This window comes from Aedes aegypti, chromosome 3 (assembly GCF_002204515.2).
Source record: "Aedes aegypti strain LVP_AGWG chromosome 3, AaegL5.0 Primary Assembly, whole genome shotgun sequence".
Lineage (NCBI taxonomy): Eukaryota > Metazoa > Arthropoda > Insecta > Diptera > Culicidae > Aedes > Aedes aegypti.
In genome coordinates, this window is record NC_035109.1 from 307,631,638 (window position 1) to 307,652,725 (window position 21,088).

General features: G+C 35.7%; 1 protein-coding gene across 2 annotated transcripts in view; it reads left to right on the top strand.

Moving 5' to 3' along the window:
* Nucleotides 1–21,088, top strand: part of LOC5567448 (ras-related protein Rab6) — a 92,305-nt gene extending 71,217 nt beyond the window's left edge. Inside the window, exons 4-6 of one of the 2 annotated variants that reach the window (XM_021854550.1) lie at nucleotides 8,560–8,765; nucleotides 9,033–9,099; nucleotides 19,940–21,088. In XM_021854550.1, coding sequence (XP_021710242.1) covers nucleotides 8,560–8,765; nucleotides 9,033–9,099; nucleotides 19,940–20,010 — 344 coding nt within the window. In that variant the 3' untranslated portion in view covers nucleotides 20,011–21,088. Of the gene's footprint in view, nucleotides 1–8,559; nucleotides 8,766–9,032; nucleotides 9,100–18,975; nucleotides 19,841–19,939 lie in introns of those variants that run through there. The other variant, XM_021854551.1, reaches the window with a different exon arrangement.

Here is a 21,088-nt window from a genome sequence, read left to right on the forward strand (position 1 = left end):
CAAGTCTATCATCGCTGTCTCTATCTTCAGATGCACGAAGACATTCTCCGCCTTTCGACCTTTTGTCTTTCGACCTTTTGTCATAGATTCTTAGAGACACATTTTGGTAAAAATAGAGACTCAAGAGACCTTCCATACAAAATAATAAAAAAATTAAATAATTAATATAGAGACCAAGTCTTTAAAAAGATACCTGACACCAGCCCTGCTATTTGTGTAAGAATCTCAGGAAGCTCTTTGAATGATCTTTAGAAAATACTGGAGCAATTTCTGATGTAAGATGTGTAATGAATTCAATGCAAACCAAAATTTCAGGTTATTTGTAGCTCGTCATTCAAGGCAGCGGAGAATGTCTTCGGAATCTATGACAAACGGTCGAAAGGACAAAAGGCCGAAGAACAAAAAAACAGAGACAAAAGGTCGTAAATCTTTTTTCAAAGAAGGAAAAAAATCCCACCAAGCAAATCACTTTCGACCTTTTGTCTTTCGACCTTTTGTCCATAAACCGTCTCTAAAGTTTGGGGCCTTCCTTAGCCGAGCGCTTATAGTGCGCAGCTACAAAGCAAAGCCATGCTGAAGGTGTCTGGGCTCGATTCCCGGTCGGTCCAGGATCTTTTCGTTATGAATATTTCCTTGACTTCCCTGGGCATAAAGTATCATCGTACCTGCCACACGATATACGAATTCGAAAATGGCAACATTGGCAAAGAAAGCTCTCAGTTAATAACTGTGGAAGTGCTCATAAGAACACTAAGCTGTGACGATGTTAAAGCCAAGAAGAAGAAGATGATGAAGAAGGTCTCTAGAGTTTCTGTTTTACATACATTCAGAGACTCCTACTGGGATCTTTACAGATTTGTTTCTAAAGATTCTTCTACTAATTTTCCCACAAACTCTTCTTGCAATTTTTCAAAGGATCTTCGTCTCTTCTCACTGACATTACATCCCAACTTGTACTGAGCCTGCTTCTCAGCTCAGCTCTCCACAATTATCAACTGAGTGCTTTCTTTGCCAATTGACCAATTTTTCATGTGGCAGGTACGAGAAACTCTATGTCCTGAGAAGTCGAACCCGAAAAGATTCGAACCCACGATCCTAAGTTAGGTCTTGCTGAATAGCTCACCACTAAGGCTATCGGTTTCTTTTTTTCGAAGAATGATTAGGAGAATTTCTCCAGAATTCGCCCCAAGAAATCCTTGAGAACTCCAAAGTTACTACAGTCGAATCTCCATAACTCTATATTCAAGGAACCATCGACTTAAAGAATTATCGAGTTATAGAATCTACCGATACAAAAAAATACAAAATCGAAGGAACAAATTTCTGTATTTCCAAAACATATATAATCACTTCTGCAAGAATTTTTTTTATTTGAAAACTTTTTTCGAAATGTTCCAAAAATCACGTTATTGTAACTGACAATATTTTTTTTATTATTTTCATGTTTCTCAACTTTTATTATAACCTGCAAGTATTTATTTATCTCCAAACAAAAATGAGATCACGTTTCCCCAAATAACATTTTTTTTAAATAGACATCGAGTTATGGAGAGAAATTTACCTCTTACGTGACATCGACTAGTGGAGATATCGAGCTATAGAAAAATCAACTTATGGAGAGCGCAATGTATGGAAATTTGAAGGGACCGCCAAATCCATAGAGTTATAGAATATCAAGCTGTGGAGAGTCGACTGTACCTCCAAAAATGTCCTCAGATATCACTATGATTTTTTCATAGATTTTCTCCAGATATTTGACCCGAATTCTTCAGTTGTAACCCAAAGACGCATATATGAATATAGAATTTATTTATAGGGATTTTTCTAAGAAACCCTGCAAAAATTTCTCCTAGATATCCAAAAATGATTGAAGGGTTATTCGCGAAAATCGTTTGGGAATTATTTTTGCAATTCCTCAAACATTTCGACATGGGATTCATGATAAAGCTCCTAAAGAGATTTTTTCTTGAAATTTTTCTAGCAAATTCAACCGAAGATTGCAGTTTTTCCTATCATTTCTTAAAAACCATCACGGAATCTTCAAAAGTAGATTTAAGGTTCTACTAACTACACAAATGTTTGCAATAATTCCTCCATCACTCTAATTTCGAACTTACCTAAGGCTTCAACAAAAAAGTAAAAAAATCGGCCATAATTTCTGATTCCAGCAATATGTCTCTGTTTTCGCTTCATTTTTTCAAATGATTTCGTATGAATGAACTTTTTAATATATCTCTAAACTACGTTTTACCAAGTAAGTTTTTTTTACAGTTTCAAGAATTTTAGTGATCAAATTCGTTAATGTATATCGAAGAGTGGTTTATACCTTTTGCTTCAAATCTTTTAGAAAGTAATCAAATAATATTGAGATTTGCTAAAAATTGCTAAACCTTGAAAAAGTTCAAACTTTGCCCTAACATTTTTTTTTTTTTCTAAATAATCGTTGATTCTGTCAAATTCCTTCATATAGGGGAATGTACGTATTCTTGGCAGTCCAAACCGATGTCGCGCTCCTTTGCAATTTTCTCGAACATCAGCAGACAAATTACGTTTTTGCCTGTTTACATGTATGCGCTGCTCAATCCTCTATCAATTCACACCGATAGACTTGTTAAAACCTTCTTGGAAACTTATTTATAACGCTTCGAACAACCAATATCCGTGCGACTAATGTCGGCAGCCTTAAATATTCTCTTCGTCAGGTTTTCCATAAGAACAAAAGGCAAATCTCCAAATCAGTCGCACTTTCAGGCGTGTTCATTTGAATTGATGGCATCTATGGTGAATTTGTTCGTCCAGTCTCGGCAATCTCGTCAACGGGAAGCTGACAAAACAAAGAAACATCTGAATGTTTTCATTGATGTGTTTTGAAGAAAAAAATCTGTGTATCTGGCTTTTGAAATTTGGTTGCCGATAATAGTCCAATGGTGCCGAAGCCGTAAATGACCCTAGTTTTCCCAAAAAAGTTATTAAAAACTGTTTCGCAAAGTTCATTATAAGTCCTTCAGAAATATTTTTAAAATGCATTGTAAATTGCGTTACAAATTCTACTTTTTGTTTATAAATTCTACTTCAAATCCCCAGATTGTACAGGAATTATGTACGAAAAGTATTTTTGGAAGGTCTTTTGGCTTCGAATCTCCAGAAGAAATTTATTAAAAAATCCCAGGCATATTTTTACTTCCGAAATTAGCAATTTAGCAAAATAACTGGGCAGGGATTAGTTAAGAAATTCGCGAAGATCTTCCTTAAAACAATGTTTCAGAAATTGTTTTATAAATTCTGTAAAAATATATATTCTGGAATTGAATTCTTGTACATTTTCAAGGCGGAATTCCTAGAAACTTTTTGGCTTAATTATGAAGATTCTGATGGAGCTCCTTGAGAAATTTTTTTTTTATATATGATTTGAGTGATTTCAGATATCCTGCAGTTTATTGTTTATTTTCCAGCCCATTTTAAAGAATCTAAAGATTTTTTAAAAAATCTAAAGAAGAAAAATGAATTCCAGGAGTTTTAAAAATTTTCAGAGTTTTTATACGTATGGCTCCTGATTTCTGAAAATCCAGAAGGAATTCCTCAACGAATTTTCAAAGTTATGCAAAAATTTACTCCAAGTTTTCAATTATGAATTTTGTTATAAAACATTTTAAGCAGAGTTCTTGATAAAAACCGCCAATATTTTCACCTTCAACTTTTACAGTTCTATCACAATAGTTAAAAGTTTTTAGATTAATCTGTCATATTAAAGCTTCGGAGTTCATTCGAAACATTTTCTAAAATGTAAGATACAACCTTCATAAAAATTCCATCTGTCTTAACATAAACCATTGTCTATTATAAAGACGATAAAAATTAACAAGATTTTTTGTAGTTAATCCTACAAAAACGCCAAAGCTTTTTCTGTGAGTAACATCGTCAGGACGTCAGAGAGTTCCAAAAATTCTACGATTAATTCTTGAGTTTCCCGATAAGAGTTCAATATTTTTCCAAATTCAATTTGAACTTTAATAATAAAAAAAAACGGAAATCTCTGAACAAATTTCTCGAAATTTTTTTGAATATTTGCATGGAAGAGTTTATGAAAGAATAGCTGAACCCATTCCACTTAAAACTTTGAAATGATTGAATTGAAAAAAAAATATGGGTAAGGAATTCGGGGATTAATATCAAATTAATTTTTGTAGATAAATCTAAAGAAACACTTAGACAATTTTCTTTAAAAAAATGCAGATAGATTTGTTGAAAACTTCTCTGAGAAATCACTAAGAACATTTTCCCAGTTAAATCTTATTTCATTATTTATGAAAACCTTGTGAAATATTAGGAGAAATCAAGAGAGAATTAATAATTTTTGCTGTCATTTTTTCAAGCAATCCTCTACAGGGTGTCGACTCAATTAGGAAAATAAAATTCCCTGACTTTCTCCGACCTTACAGTAATTTTTCAGAAACATTTCAGAGTACTGAATTTGGTTTAAAGACGAAATAAAAATATAGTTGTCGGGCTCAGCGCTACATTTTGTTTACCAAGTTTGGCATATCGCAGTACACTTTCTACGACATTCTAGATTTTGATGTATTACTTCAAGTGCCGTCAAATTTTGAGCAACTATAAGAAAAATTAGGGTCTTTATTTGGACCGTAATAGGTCGTATAATGAAAAAGCTTTCGCTCAGTTTAGTAAAGGCTTTCACTTTACTCGAATACAACTGTTAGATAATTTTCTAGAGCGTGTTTTAAAGCTAGTATGATTAAACTGATCACTTGAATGTTTTCTTTCAAAGCTTAAAGATTCGTACGAAACAAAAAATAGTGAAACCTGAGTAGATACAGATACCCAGAAAATCCTGAGTCATCTACTTACTAATCATACTCAGTTAAAATCTTCAAGATTTAAAATTCTCAATGTTTTTCTCTACATGTATTTGTTTAATATAAGAAGATGCTATTTCATAAACTATTACAGAAAATCTTACATTATTCCTCCATAAACTAATGCGAATATTTTTTCAAGAATACTTAGGAAGATTTTTTCAAGAGTCTCAATTTTTTTCACTCAAAATGAATTCATTTTTTTCGAATAGGTACTTCAAATAATTCTTCGCGAAGATTTGTTACAATTTATTTACTTTAATAAAAATTTTGGACTTTCCATATGAATTATGCCTTGGTTTTCTTCCCCGAAGAATTCATCTAAAAATGCTTTAAAAAATCATTCAGGGATTTATTATTGTTCTAATAAAAACTTGTCGTGCCCCCAGCAATGCTGTGAGGAACTGCTCCAAGAATTCAATAATCGATTCTTCTAAGAGTATCTTCAAGAAATCTCACAAAATTTCAATCTATCGTAGCAGAAATTCTATTTAGAGAATTTCTGGATTCTTAAAAATCTTGGAGCACAAAAAATTTCGACTCAAAAGAATTCGGTAAACGTTCGGTAAATATAACAATTACAATTTCACCGGAAAAGGCCGATGAAATTGTCAATAAAATTAAATTTATGATAGCGGGGATGATCCAGACATAATAAATTGCAAAGAATCGCAGATTGAACACTTAAGGAGAATTTCAGAAGTATCTCCAGAATATCTGGGGAATTTTTGTGTGCATTCTGCGATTCTAAACATCAGTATAGGAAAGCTCCTAATGAAAATCCTAAAGTAGCGCTTGGAACCTTATTGATCACATTTTCAAAATTCGAAATTCCGAGAATTTTTTTATAGATAGTAAAATATAGTTTACTTTACCATACATAACAGCGCTTTATCAATGGTTAATAGCTAAGATTGATTACCCATTTCGTCCAACAAATTTATCGTATTCAATAATTTGCAGATTATCAACTCGTTTGATGTTTTAATATAGTATTGATAGATAATTTTCCAGGTCAAAAATTGGATTCCCCGACGTTCCCTGACTTTCTAGGTTTTTCCAGGTAGTCGACACCCTGACTTTAAGACTTTCAGAGAGATTTTTGAACACAATTTTGGTAGTATTTATTGTAATATTTCTTAGAGAAATCCTAAGTATTTCCAGAAAATCCTTAATACATTATTAATGAACAACTTAATGATATTTTCAACAATTAAAATTTATGTGTGATAAGTACGTAGTTTAGCTTCATGGAGAAATGTTTAAAATTCTGATGTCTTCTTTTAAGCAATTTGATACAGTTTCTTCGAAAAATTCCAGATTATAAAGCCTAAAGAAACTCCGGGAAAAATATGTTTAATAATAACTACTTATTCCGTGGGAGTCCCAGCAAAAACTGACTGAAAACTGGTAAAGGCGTTCTTGCACTGGAAAAGTACGGAAATAGTTCATGAAGAGATCCCCGATACTTGAAAAGTTTGTGCAAGAACTTAAAAGGTATATTCTTTGTAAGTTCTTTGGAAAAATTCTTGAAGGATTTTTTCACTCGATTAGACAAAGAATTGATATTTTCCGTAATTATTATTATTATTATTATTAATATTTATTTAGGACACTTTACCATACGTTTGGCATTCGTGTCGAATTTTCCGTAATGAAAATTGTAATTTACAAGCATTACTGATATTCAGAGATAAAAGCTGATATGAGACAAAAACACAAACAGATAAAATTAACGCAAATTTTCGAAAACTACGAAATTTGCGAAAATCATGATTATTACTTCGGTAAATCAAGAATTTTCTAGGCCCTCCCTAGGCCCCCTCCAGAAAAAAATCCTAGCTACGCCAATGCTCTCAATATTGCTTACTCTCAACTTCAGAGTTGAACATATCATCTACCAGATTAAATGAGATGTGGTAAAATTTAAACACATCTCATAGGACGCCACGGCTTTGATTACATGGTATTTCTAAACAAAATTCAACACTCGGCCAGAGTTCCAAGTTCCAGTGGGAACAGAGTGTTATCGTGAATTTGATATTGACATGTTTCATCGAACATGGGATATAAACCCTATAAGAACCCATTATTGGTGGGTCACTACAAAAAAAAAAAAAAACAAAACATAACAAATCCAAAAATTTGCGAACTCATCATTGTCCAGCGAGATCTGCCGCGTAACCCATCCGCTTTCGATCGAAAGTGAATCGAATATTTATGCATTTTCAACACATTTGTTTCCCATTTCTGCTTTGCCACATTGGCAATTTGTTTCCCCTGAGCTGTATATATAGCAAGTCTACCGTAACTTTGTTGTTCTTTGCTGTCTCCTTCCTCCAACAATTCTGCAAAACACCACGCATTCGGTCACCGGCGACGTCTCGTTGGCGGCATACCGTACCGACCGAGGCAGGCACTGTTATTAACATGATTACCCAATGGCAGTGGAGCTGGCTGGATCCAAACAAAAACGCTCCTCCTCGGCAATATCCAAAGAAAACATATAGGGTGCCGGTGCCATTAGTGGACTACCTAAGCTTTAAAAAATCATAACAAAATAACGAAAAGCCTTAACAGAGATCTTTTGGCGTCAACAGAAAGATTTCAACCTCTACTATATGGGAAAAATATAAAAAGAGTGATAAAACTTATTTTTTAACATAAAATCGCTTGAGCCACTATTGGTACACGTGTTCCAGTAGTTGCGCTAGTGCTCCAGTAGTAGACGTTCGGGAATGATACAAGGAATTTTAAACAAAATGGTAAATTTTTACATGGGTTTTACATTTTTCCCTCGAAACAGCAATTAATATCTTTCGAATGAAGCATAAAGATCATCTCTGGGACTTTTCTTCATTTTTATACATCCATTTTAAAAACTGCTTCCATCCGTTGATCCACTACTGGAACACGACGGCGACTATTGGTGCAAGGGAGCAAATTTTTTGCTTAACTTAATTATTTATATGACTTTTTGGTAGAATAAACAGCTGAAATTTGGCAAATCGACTAAACTAGAGGCGATCTATCCACCAAAAATAACACATGTCGTTTTTATCGGAAAATGTACGTTTTATTCCATAGTCCAATCTACTGGTACATTACAACCATTGGCACCGGCACCCTATCGATTTCGGACCGGCCTGTTCACATATCTATACAACAATCATATAAAACAGTGGTTTACAAAATGTGCTCCCCGGAGCACTTGGTGCCGTTTTCTAAAACAAACTTTGAAAATTCATACGCGTAAAAGTAGGCAAAATCAGTCAGATTTGTATTTACTTGTGGTTCCAAAATTTATTTAGGTACCGTTCATAATCCAACCAGATGGTCATTTTTGGGAGAAGGAGGATTCTGATTTCTGAGCCCACGATTAATATACATTTTAATTTTTTTGCCACGAAAAGGAAGGGGGCTTTTCAAAAATGTCGGTAATAACTCCAAAAACTCTGAATAGTGTTTTATGCTAGCCACCATGTATACGTTATGGGTGTTATAAGTTATGATAAAAAATGCGCAACAATTTAATTCTACAAAGTGCTTCGCGAGGCAAAAGTTCTGAAAACCTCTGACATAGAAGATTCTTATATGTATCATGGCAAGAATGCACTTATCTCATTACTCATCATTAAATATTATTTTTATTTTTCTCTCTTTCTCTCTCCATCGCGCCCATCAGATGCAAACTCATTTCACCAAACATCGAAATGGATCGACGACGTCCGGACGGAACGTGGCAGTGACGTAATCATCATGCTGGTGGGCAACAAAACTGACCTCTCGGACAAGCGCCAGGTCTCGACGGAGGAGGGCGAGCGGAAAGCGAAAGAACTGAATGTGATGTTCATCGAAACCAGTGCGAAGGCGGGCTACAATGTGAAACAGGTGGGTTGCTATGGGGTTGACTGCTGGTTGATGTTCTAGAACTGTGGATGGGGAAGCTCACGAGTAATAAGTAGGTGTGTCGAAGAACAGAAAATGTACAATACATCTCGAGTACTAATTGATTCATTTTGTCAAGTTTCCATATTCGGCTCCCTGTTCTTGTGACCACAACCGAAACGAACGACCCTAAATTGCGTTCAGAATGGTATTTCTGGTACGAATATGCTCTTAATTTTCTTTCATTGTTTTTTTTTTTTTTTTTTGTAGCTTTTCCGACGAGTAGCCGCTGCACTGCCCGGTATGGACTCAACCGAGAACAAGCCACCAGAAGACAGTATCCTTTTACAAAATACCGAAAATGCTTTACCATCTAATGATACCGTTGAGACTTGTTTCTGTTGAGCGATTTCAGTTTGTTATATGTGTGGGAGTGTGTTGTATTGAGTACTTCTCCTGTGTTACATGGCAATTCGGAGTCATTTCGAATACAGTTCCAACATTTACGTAAATTGACGCATCTCAACGAAAAAAAAATCCTGTTTGAGAACACCGTTGATGAATCGTTCACAGGTTTGCTTTTTTAAGTCCTCCGTGTAGGTTTGGTAGCTGACCATGCAGACCATGCAAACGCGTTATACTATGAAGCGTGAGATTCCTGTTTCAAGCAGAATCTTTTTCAAGGCGTTCTTCAACAATTTAAGATGTCCACTAAGGTAGTGTACAAAAAAAATCTTACAAATCGTAAGTTGTTACTATGGAAAACGCCATCCTATTGTGTTCAGCCCTCTATCTCTTTGTCATAATGATTTATGGAAAAGCGAACAAATTCTTCTCATGCCGAAGACCACATCAGGAAAAATTAATATTCATAATCATAAACTGGGTATGCATTTTGCATGCTGAAACAACTGCCTGGCAGGTAACAGTGGTGCTTCTGGTGGGTAGAATAGATCAAAGTAATGCAGGCTTCTACTATGTTCTACAGCAAAACAGCAGTGTTGCTCTGAAAGTAATTAAATGGGCATCTCAGCATGGTTTAAATTTTGTTATCAATAATAACAAGTTATCCTTACGTCCCATCGAAATTATCTTCGGCAAAGTTGTAGCTGGGAAGGTTTCACATGAGAAGAGTTTGTTCACTTTTCCATAGATTATTATTTCGAGCAGTTAGAGGACTGAACACAAAAGGTTTACCTTTATCATAGTAATTTCTATATAAACTTCAAATGACGTGTGTACAACCGAATTTCATCCTAATAATTCAAATTTTGGGAGACTGATTTTTATCATAATTAATTGACACCGTTTAAGCATAGGGGAGCAAAAATTTCAAAATTTGCATCAGTCTACTGGTACACATATCTAGTTTCTAAAAGTGGCCAGAGGATCTCGTGAATGTTCCTATGGCCGAATTTATTTCGGTGTAGAGATGGTCAAAAAGAATCAGAGCCGTTCAAAAGATCCGGGTTACTCAAAAGAACGAGTGATCCGTGGCTCTTTTTTGACGTGAGTCGGTTTATTTGATCAGCACGAATCAGACAAAATTGTCCGGGAAAAAGAATGAATCGAATCTTTTCCCCTATTCTCCTTCGATTGTAACTCGGCTTCACACGTGACCTACTTTGCGCGCCACAGCACACATGCAAACACACTTTGCTGCAGCTCTGCACTTTCAGCACTTGTCCCACCCCCTCGCATACAGCCCGATGAAAGATAGAAAGCAAAAAAATGATAGGAAAAATCGGCCCGTGAGTTTCTGGAGAATAATGAGAGAGCGAAAGATACGACGCATGTCGCGCAACAGGGATTGAACCACTCTTTTTTCCGTTCGCTCGTTTCAGTTCGCTCTTCTTTTGCGAGCCGCTGAGCCACTGAACCGTTCTAAAGATCCGGTTCTATAAAATGAGTAAATCGGATCGGATCCGTTCACTAATATGAGCCGTTTTGCCCATCTCTATTTCGGTGGGTTACTGGGTCAGGTCGGATGAAAAGGGTGTTGTGCTTTTGAACCCCTGAAGGTATGCAAATCTGAAGTCACCGATGGTTTCTGGGATCAGCTATAATATAGTGTAGCCAATTTGTATCTAAACATCTGTGCCAAGCTTATGAGAACGCGTTTTAGTGATTTATTATGTTTGACATCTACTTTTCTAGAATTGAAATGGTTTATTATTCCGAGAGGCCACCTCCGGTACATTTTAAATGGTGCAAAACTCTTCAGCCTTTTTTACCCGACCTGACCCACTGACCACCGGACTATGTCCAGTCACGAGGAATATTCCCGAGTTCCTCTGGCCACTTTTAGAAACTAGATATATGTACGAGTATGCTTATAAAAAAAACTTTTAGAATCCGTTAAGTATTCGCTGAGCGGTAAGGGTTTTAGTATTTTTGCCTTCACTCCCTTAATTACTTGCCCCTTCCCTGCCTTCCTCCCTTAATTACTTGAAAAGTGAGCTGTTTAGGCCAAAACACGTTCTTCTATCCAAACTTTTGATTTCTTGTGCGTGAAAAACTGAACACCAACAATAAAATTTTCCTATAATTCACATAGGGTACAAAAAACTAAATACATTACACAGATTTTCAAGTTTTGCCTAACATAATATGAAAACGGCATGCTTAGAGATGTGAAATGAATAATTCTTCAAAGAGTATAATATTCCTTCAAAATGAGTGTCTTCTACAACTACTCATAATATTGTTTCCAATTTCTCTCATACCAGCACTTTCGCACCACCAACCCTCAATCGGCTTTTTAGTCCCCCAAATTCAGTTTTACAAATTTTCGCCCTCCTGGACATGAAAATCGCCCCCAGGGGGGCGAATTCGCCCACTTTGGGAATCACTGCTTTAGAAGATTCCTCAGGATTTTCTTTAGAAAAACCCCACGGATTTTTGTTTCAAATGTCTGGACATTTACTTGACATTTTCCTAGAGCCATTCATGGAAAAGCTCCAGGAAAAATGGATGTAAAAAATCTTGGAAGACTTCCTTGAGAAAATTTTAAAGAATTACTGAAGGAATTCCTGAAGAAAAGTTAGGAGGAGTCTCTTGGTATGGAGTAATTCCTGAAGGTATCCTTAGAGAGATTTCTAGTTGCAATCTTAAAGAAATCCTGAGGGACTATTTCACAAAAAAAATCCTCAGAAATCCCTGGATGTATCTCTGGAGATAGGGAAGATGTTCTAAACAGGAATTTCGGGGAATGTCCTAGGGAAATCGATGGAAGAATCACGGGATAACATCCTGGAGGACTTAGGACTTTTTTGAACAATTTCTGAAAGAACTTTCGGAAGATTTCCTGATGACCTACTGATGATTTCTGAAAGAATTTATCAAGAAATTACTGATGGTCTATAAGGTCAATTCATTGATTTTTATGGGGAAATCTAGCCTTTTGAATACACAAAATTTTTAAAATTTGTGTGTGCCGTGAGCTTTGTCCTTAAACACTCTCTCTCCCTCTCTAAATTGTCACGGCTCTATACAGTATTACGAACAGTAATACTTGTCGTAATGCCACGTTAAATTCTCAAAGAAGTTTTAGTTCTTGGAGAAAGGCCTAGACTGATTCTATAGAGAATTAAACTTTTATCTTCTTGCTGCTATTAGGTTTTGTTTTCTTGATTTCTGTTTGATCTTTTCCCATTCTTTTTTTCTAAAAGAGGTCTCTAAGTTCCGATTTTCAAGGCACTCAGACGCTACCTGCCCAGTAAACACACCATCGTATATGATGGGATATAAGAGTACAAATGTGGAGGCGATATACGCACATCTTGAACGCAGCCTTATGGCGCATGTACGTATATCGCCTCCACATTTGTACTTTTATGCGCTATCATATACGAGTTTGTGTTTACTGGGTGCCCTGTGATTGAGGAATCTTCAAATATCTTACAAAAAAAATCCATTGGTTACAGTGCTAACAGTAGCCGAATATGTAACATCTCTCTTCCGCTAATTCGTCTTTTTGGCCTTATAGGGCTATCATTCGTCTATTATAGAGCTTTTCAGCTGTATAATAGCACTATATTAGCACGCAGCGCGAATTAAAGTGCTTCTTGGTTACATAGGTTATGATCCCTATCCGCTTGGGATGGCATCTTCGGCAATCATTCGGAAATTCAAGAGCTTATTAGGAGCGATCAGTTCAATTGAAAATTCATCCATTAAATATCGACAGTGCTATTACAGTCAACTCTCCATAACTCGATATTGAAGGGACCATGGAGTTAGGGAGGTATCGAGTTACAGAACACAAAACCAATGCAAGTGCGTTTCAAGGGACCATCGAGTTAGCCTTGAAAACCAACTTTTACTATGGTTCTCTAACTCGATATCGAGATATGGAATATCGAGTAAGGGAGAGTTGACTGTATATTCTGTTTGTATGGGTAATCTAAAAATTCTCGCTTCAGCATGCCTGCCTAACCTTTTTGGCGCTTTTTTGTCAAATGGTGCGCTTGCAAGCAGATTAGAAAATTTTACTTCAAATGAAAGATTGGTATATTATATCTGATTGATACAGGTATGTTTTTGGTTGAAGCTGAAGTTAGCAAAAATGTTTTCCATCATTTTCATCCAATTTCATGCTGTTTAAATATGTCAGTAGTTTCATTCTTTTTATTCAAAAGCTGAGCCACATTAACCTGTTACGTTTCGTTTTTTGTATGAAACGAGAAGATTTCCCATTGTTACATAGGTCTTTTTAAAAAGTTACGCGAGAATTGTGTATTCATAAAGTCATGCATGACACCTAGTTATGCTAGCCTTATTTGTTGAACTCGGAAACTTTTCATTAGAATTTGTATATTTCTAGCATTTCCTTGAAACGCTTAGCATATGCTGACTGTACAGTAGCCTGGGACACGGTTATATGAAACAAATAGATTTTCGCCGGGGCCTTCCTTAGCCGAGTGGTTAGAGTCCGCGGCTACAAAGCAAAGCCTTGCTGAAGGTGTCTGGGTTCGATTCCCGGTCGGTCGTAATGGAAATTACCTTGACTTCCCTGGGCATAGAGTATCATCGTACCTGCCACACGATATACGAATGCGAAAATGGCAACTTTGGCAAAGAAAGCTCCCAGTTAATAACTGTGGAAATGATCATAAGGACATTAAGCTGAGAAGCAGGCTCTGTCCCAGTGGGGACGTAATGCCAAGAAGAAGATGAAGATTTTTGCCATAACCATAACAACTGTGCTAAATTTCAGCTCGATCGAACTATATTTTAGCGCCAGCAGTTCAAAGTTTGTATGGGATTTACTATGGGAAAACATACTTTTGCAAAGAAAAATCGCCAGAAGTCGGATTTTTTTCGCGGTCTTCGGCAACATTATTCATCGTAAAAATGCCTAACGAGGTCTGTGTTCAGAATTTATATAGAGGTCAATAGGTGATTTTTCTTTGCAAAACTAAGTTTTCCATAGTAAATCTGAAGTTGTGCACTGTTGTTACTGGATCTGAATGCAATCCAAAAAATGACCTGCAGCAAGAATCTAAATTTTGCCCCACACTACTGTACAGTGTACATGCCAATGATTGCTTTCGAGTGATTGATCGGAACTGATATAAATTGCACATTAATCCAAATGAATAAAGGATGGGAAATTTCTTTGTTTCCGAAATGCATGTTCTAGCAGCTTCCATATATGTTTGATCAATAACAGCGCCTGCCGATTGTACGACATTTCCCAGAAATCCATTCCGCAGAACACCATTCTCAGAATGGGACAATCCGTAGAAATCCATTCCTCAGAATGGTACATTCCCCCAAAAAAAATATTAAGAGATTTTTGCCCTGGTCAAATCTAGGAAAATGGTAAATAGTAAATTGGGATCACATTTAACTGGAAAATTCGGGAAAACCCATATTTCAATTTTCATATTTGATTTTTATATATTTTTTTTATGACAGGACTTCCGTTTTTTTCCGTCTTTTATTTAGATATTGACTGGAGAACCTTTAAATCAATAATTCAAAAAATTCATCAAATAATGTGCCATCTATAGTCGGAAATGTAATAAGAATTATTTGGACGATTTTTATGTATTTTGACGAATTTCTCCTTACAAACTTCAAGCTCGTTTAGCTCCTCCGTAGAGTTACTCAATTCTCTTCAAATTTTCACAGTAGATTATTGTAGTTTGACCAATATGGGTCACCCCAGTGCACATAGACTAGGATATTTTGTTGTAAAAGGAAATTATCAGAAAAAAGGAAAATTTTCTGGAGTAATTATGATTTATTATTCTACAAAATTACGCAAACAAAGAAAGAACAGCAAATGTTCATAAGATGATATGCTATGAAAGCGAAAAAGAAACAAATTTCATCAATTGATTTCGTGTATAAAGAATACACAATACAAATCACCCTTTGAAAATTCAATTACAAAGAACAGCCAATTTTGAAAGAAGGAAGAATAACCATGGAAACATCAAGCCATTCAGGAAAATGACTTTCAGGGGGAAACGACATTCTTAACCCTCTAATACCCAACCCCGCCCCGCCTTTAGACGGGGTACACTTTGGAATTTTGTGTATTTTTTCGTAGCTCGGAAATCAAAACGATTTTATTTTTGGCTTAAACCTTGACTCATAACACGCATAAAAAAAAAGTTTTTTTTATGACTTTCGAAACTTTTTTGTATTTTTGAAAATTGTTTGACAAATTGTATTCTTATATAACCTACAAATGCCTGGGGTTCATTTAACGTGTAGTATAAAAAATCGTACCTTTTATATTTTGCTACTATCAACCATTCACAGAAGAGGAGCTTGATGGTATTAAAATAATTTCAAACCTGTTGTTCCGTTAATTACCGTAAAGTGCCCTAATTCAGCGCATTGCCTAATTCCGCGCATTTCATACAAAATTATTGATATATGGAAATACACATTAATACTGCAGCAACTTTTAACGCCATTTGATGCTACTTTGATTTGAAAAAAGTTTGAATCACAAATAAAAGCAAATAAAGCAGTTTTTTGCGGTGTAAAAAAATAATCAGTGGAGGCCCGTCTAAGTAGGCTCCATTTTTTCAATTTCCTAAGCGTCCGTGCTAAGACTGTAGGACACAAACAAACGTGATTTCTTTATTGAAAATGTTTTATTTTTTATGCAATATTCTATGAAACTACTTGCTACAGATATGTGTTATGATGCTTCTATGGAATCTTATCAAATATTAGCATAATATTGAGATTTTTCCCAAAAAGTTTCAAAGGTGGTCATTCATGGTGGGAGGAAAAGTTTGTCCAAAACCAAATTATTGTATGAACAGTGCAGAATACAATTGTACAGACTTAGGTACATTATTTTACAGCAATCCGTGAGTTTCACCGTAATCTCAACAGCCGAAAAGTTCGATGAAATAAATTATTGGAGTACCTACGGTAAATTTCTACAGTTTTCTTTCCGCAAAATTTCACCGGAATCCGTTGAATTTCGACGGAATTACGGTGTTTTATTTTACCGAACTGTTCAGCTGTTGAGATTACGGTTAAATTCACGGATTACGGTAAAATAATTTAAGTGTGTAGAGGTAGTCGGGGCGGTTTTTGCCAAACTGCATAAATTTTTGAAATTTCTTCTGGAATAACATGCAACCCCAAAGCTGACAAGGAAGAGGAAAAATATCAACGTAATATGCAGCCCAGATTCCACTGTCGCGAAACGTCCAAATGCAGCCAGTCGTTTTTATAGCTGAAAAATTGAAAAGTATTGTATTCAAAATAAACTGTTATAAAAACCTCAGTGTTCGGAGCAGTTTTGCCAAAGTTGCTGATAAATCTAAACACAAGACTATAGTTATTTCTAATGTCTGCTACTTTTTCTGGTATGAAATTTCACTTCAAAGGCTTGCATGGTGTGATGTAATCGCAATTGCATATTTGCTGGGGTGTTCATGTGAGGGTTTGAACGGCTTGCGCATGATTGATGGAAACACAGAGAGGAATAAGAAAAAAAACTCAGCAATGACAGGAATAAGAAAAAACTCAGCAATGACAGGAAAAAAAGACCGTCTTCGCGAATCTTGTCTCAGGAAGGCAGCGTCCATTTATTACGTTACGCTGAAATCGGAAATTTTTGACCCTCTTAGTCAATTAGTCATTTCAACGAGTGAATTGTTTCAAAAAAATCACAATTGTAACGTTTGCATACAGTCTAGTTTATATTTTTCCCATAATCTAAAACAGATTTGCTAGCGATTCACCCATAAAGCTTTTTTGTTGATGCAATACTAATTTTTAATCAAGCATTTGAAATGTTTTATTCGTTAACTGCGCTGAATTACGGCACTTTACGGTACACGGAAAACAAAAAAATTTCCTGAAAAATATTAAAAATTTAATATTTTTAAAAGTACCGTAAAAACTTGATTTTTTATTATTGCCAAAAATCAGTAACTAGAAAAGGCTTCAAGAAAAAAATAAAAAGGATAGGGTTGTTCAAAAAAAAAAATTATAAAAATCAAAAACCAAAATTCATAGATTTGCGAATAAAAATAAATTATTGTCCAAAACGTGTTGAGAATGATATTTAGATCGAAAATAAAAATTTGGGTATTAGAGGGTTAATAACGCCAAAAAATACTAAATCTAACCATTTTATTACTTCCGCTCTTTAAAACAGTATAAAAACGATTTTGGGGAATGTCGTTCTGGGGTTTGACTTTCTGGGAAATGCGTCCTACAACCGCGTCTGCCATGTCCTTGAAGTCAGCTGGGAAAGGGGAGAAATATTACCGTAAAACGGGGTGAATAGAAAAAGTGGGGCGTATAGAAACAAAGCGACCTACAGTTAGAAATGCGACTATTATGTAATGATAAATCTTAAAAACCTCATGAAATATATTTTTTCCCATTTGTTCAATAGCAACAGAGTATCGATAAACTATTTTCAAATTAATAATTTTGCTACATTTCTCATTATAAAATTGAGAAGCAAATATTGAAATCTCAAACATTTTTGACAGCTTAAAACATCCGCCATTTTTGCCGAATTCTAACATGATCAAAAATGGAAATTGTTTTTAAAAATCTTAATTTTTTTTTCTTCACTAGGTAAATACATTGGGATACTTCTTTGAGATGTACTTGAAAACGAGGTTATTTTTCATTTAAAATGAATAAAGTATTGATATTTACTGAACAGTGTTCCTATTCGCCCCATCGCGGGGTGAATAGAAACATACAACATTTTTATAAATCTTTGTATGATATAATTGTTGTTTGTTAACAGCAATTGGGGTATCAGCAAAGAAAGACGTGACCCATATTTGGGACTAATAAAATTGTTTTTTATCCACACTGTTTAAGTTTTACACATTCAAGCATGTCAGAGAGTGTTTCTATTCGCCCCATTTTACGGTAGCTTGTAGCGATTGTTGCTAGTAAAGACCGAGAAAACCTCTGCATCTCCTTACTCATCACAGGAAGGACATTTTTTATTCAGGAAGGAAAAGTTTTGTTAATCATCTTCGATTGGTGATGCGATCTATCGGTAAAGAGTAAAATTATTTTCTAGATTTTTTAAGAAGATGTCATTTTCAAGGTTTTTCAAAGAAAATCTTCATCGGACTCTATTTGATACTTGGTATGCTCAATTCTCAATGGACTCATCCAAGTGATAACAGTAGAATTCTTACTTTATTTGGTTGATAACATGCGTAAATTTTAGTTGTGCCTGCCCAGTATATCTGTTAAATCGTTCTTAGATCTTCGACAGGTTTCCATAAACATTGTTTTCAAGAATATCAATTTCATTGGTCCTCGAAAGGTTTGTAGATCCTCAAAGGAGTCGCAGCTTCAAAACAGTTTGGGAACCACTGATTAAGAGAAAACATAACTTCAAAAACAACAAAGATTTGTATCACAGAGGGCAAAACGCTTATAGATAAATGGTTTATGTTGACACGGATCACACGGACATGGCAGATATTGCCAAAAAGAATGTCGGTTAGACATTCTTGTAAATATCTTCACTCCAATTGCACATGTAGTGTTTAGTTATATCAAATTTTCTATCAATCTCTATCACAATCAACATCACTCATCACCGCCATCATCAACTCTTCGTTGCATTTTTATCATACCACTTTCTTTCAGTTCGAATCACCACACTTTTTTTCCGGTTTTACGTTGTTACACACTTTTATTGCTTTTATTTTCCTTAACCTTATGATTTTCTCCTACCTATCAGTGCAAGAGGTTGTGCTCAAGGATTCCCCGAACGAGACAAAAGACCCGGAGGGTGGCTGTGCATGCTGAACCTGGCAACCCTGTCGTTCGCTTTTGGTTTACTTTCATTTTTTCTACTTCAGTAGGGAAGTTCTCTACGCGAGCGATTGTGGTGGTCCACGGAACCAACCAGCCCCCCCTCAATCTGCCGCGAGGGAGGTGTGGATTCTGGAGGGGGCGAATGCGGACGGAATGAGGAGACTATAACTATTAAATGATGATTGCTTCGGCGTAAAGGGGGGTGCCTACGATATGTCCATTCTTAAGCGATAGATAAAGATAAAAGTGAACATTTTATCCATATTTTTATTTATTGATAAAGTACGCGCTGATGGTTGCAACTGGGTCTAGTAATGTTTTGCGAAGTCAACTGATTTAAGATATGACGCGAGATAGAATTTATGTTGTTGTATGCTAATATTTTTTCCTTCAACTATTTGTGAAAATACGAACCGTATATATTTTTTCTTGTGTTTATAGAGGGTATTGATTGATTCGCAACCACGTGATTGTTTAGAATCATATTCTCTTCTTTCCGCAATTACTTACAATCACTACCGATATACAAATATACATATATTTAATACGCAGTCGACTAAGTTGTTTCTAAGAGTAATAAAGCTACTACGATACTTTCCTTAATTTTACGGTTTAGTTTTTAGTTTAACACATACGGAAATCAAATCAAACCGAGTCGTAGAAACAGTGTGAAATGGTTCTCCAAACAGGAACCATACTGATTGCTTATTAAAGTTATTAACATTTAGATACTGACCATTGAATAAAGTGACCACAGAGTACGGAATTATAGATGCATTTCTATCGAGTACCGTTGTTTCATTCCGTCCGCAAGCAATATATCTGTCCTGTAAATCCCTTTCTCACGGTATGTAGTTTTCCTTAACCCAATTTTGTGCCCTCCCTAGCCGTCGACCTGCAGACCCAGCCTTCGAATTCCGGTGACCAGCAAGACTCCGAAGGAGGTTGCATGTGTTAAAACTTGGCCCGCTGGCGGTTGTGCTTGGAACTGAATGGTAGCAGCAACGGCATCAGCGAATCGGCAGCATATGTGTGTATCCTAACTACAAAGGCACGGAAAGCGAGCAGCAGGAAAAATTGATGTGTTTGCTTTATATTTTGCCGGAAGTTTTTCTTTTTTTAATATTACAATTTATATGAGGTGGTAACATGATGAACATTCTAACGAATTGATGATGGGAATGACAGAGTTTAAAAATCAAAAAAAAATATGATCGAGAAACGGGGACGCGTCAGAGTTCAATTAGCGAAGGCAAAAGGAAGAACGAATTATTACAAGATAACAGAAACTAGGATTTAAAATTTAGCTATGCAGTAACCAAAGCGAAACTAAAAACTCAAGAAAACCAACTGAAGCACAAGTAAGAATCATGTTTTTAAGAAAACGGTAATCGATAGTCTACAAATAAGAAAATTCACTCTCACTCACAACCCATTCAACACGAGCAAACATTAAACCCAAATGCAGGACCTTGAACCGAAGACAAACCATTGCGCTAAATACTAGTACTAGTTTAGAAAACAAAATCAAACACATGATATAAAACGCTAATAATTACCGAAGAGGCAACGTAACACGGCTGTCATGGTTCCAGCTGGCCCTGTGAGGGCCGCGCAGGACTGTGTAAGCTGCTTAGGACAAAAAATGCGAGAACGCAGTTATAGCAAATAACTACCCATACAACTACAAACAATAATGAATCATTCCCACCCCCTCGAATTACACCGTTGATACAATTCAGAAGAAAGCGACGAATGCACATTTCCCCCTTCTCAAGAATGCGTTTCTAAGAATGCTTCGTGCTCCTTCTATAGCTGAAGAACGTAAAGAAAACAACATTTGTGATGTAATTTTACCAACCAAGCAATTACTATGCAGTAGGGTTCGGCTTATTTTTCGCAAGTTCATGAGCTCTTCTGAAGTCAAATCACACAGAGAAATCTCAAAGTTTAAGCTAAAAATATTAACATTTAGAAGAGAGGCAAGTGACTTAAGGTGATTTTTTCAAGTTTGTAAAATATATCTGTGAAATTTA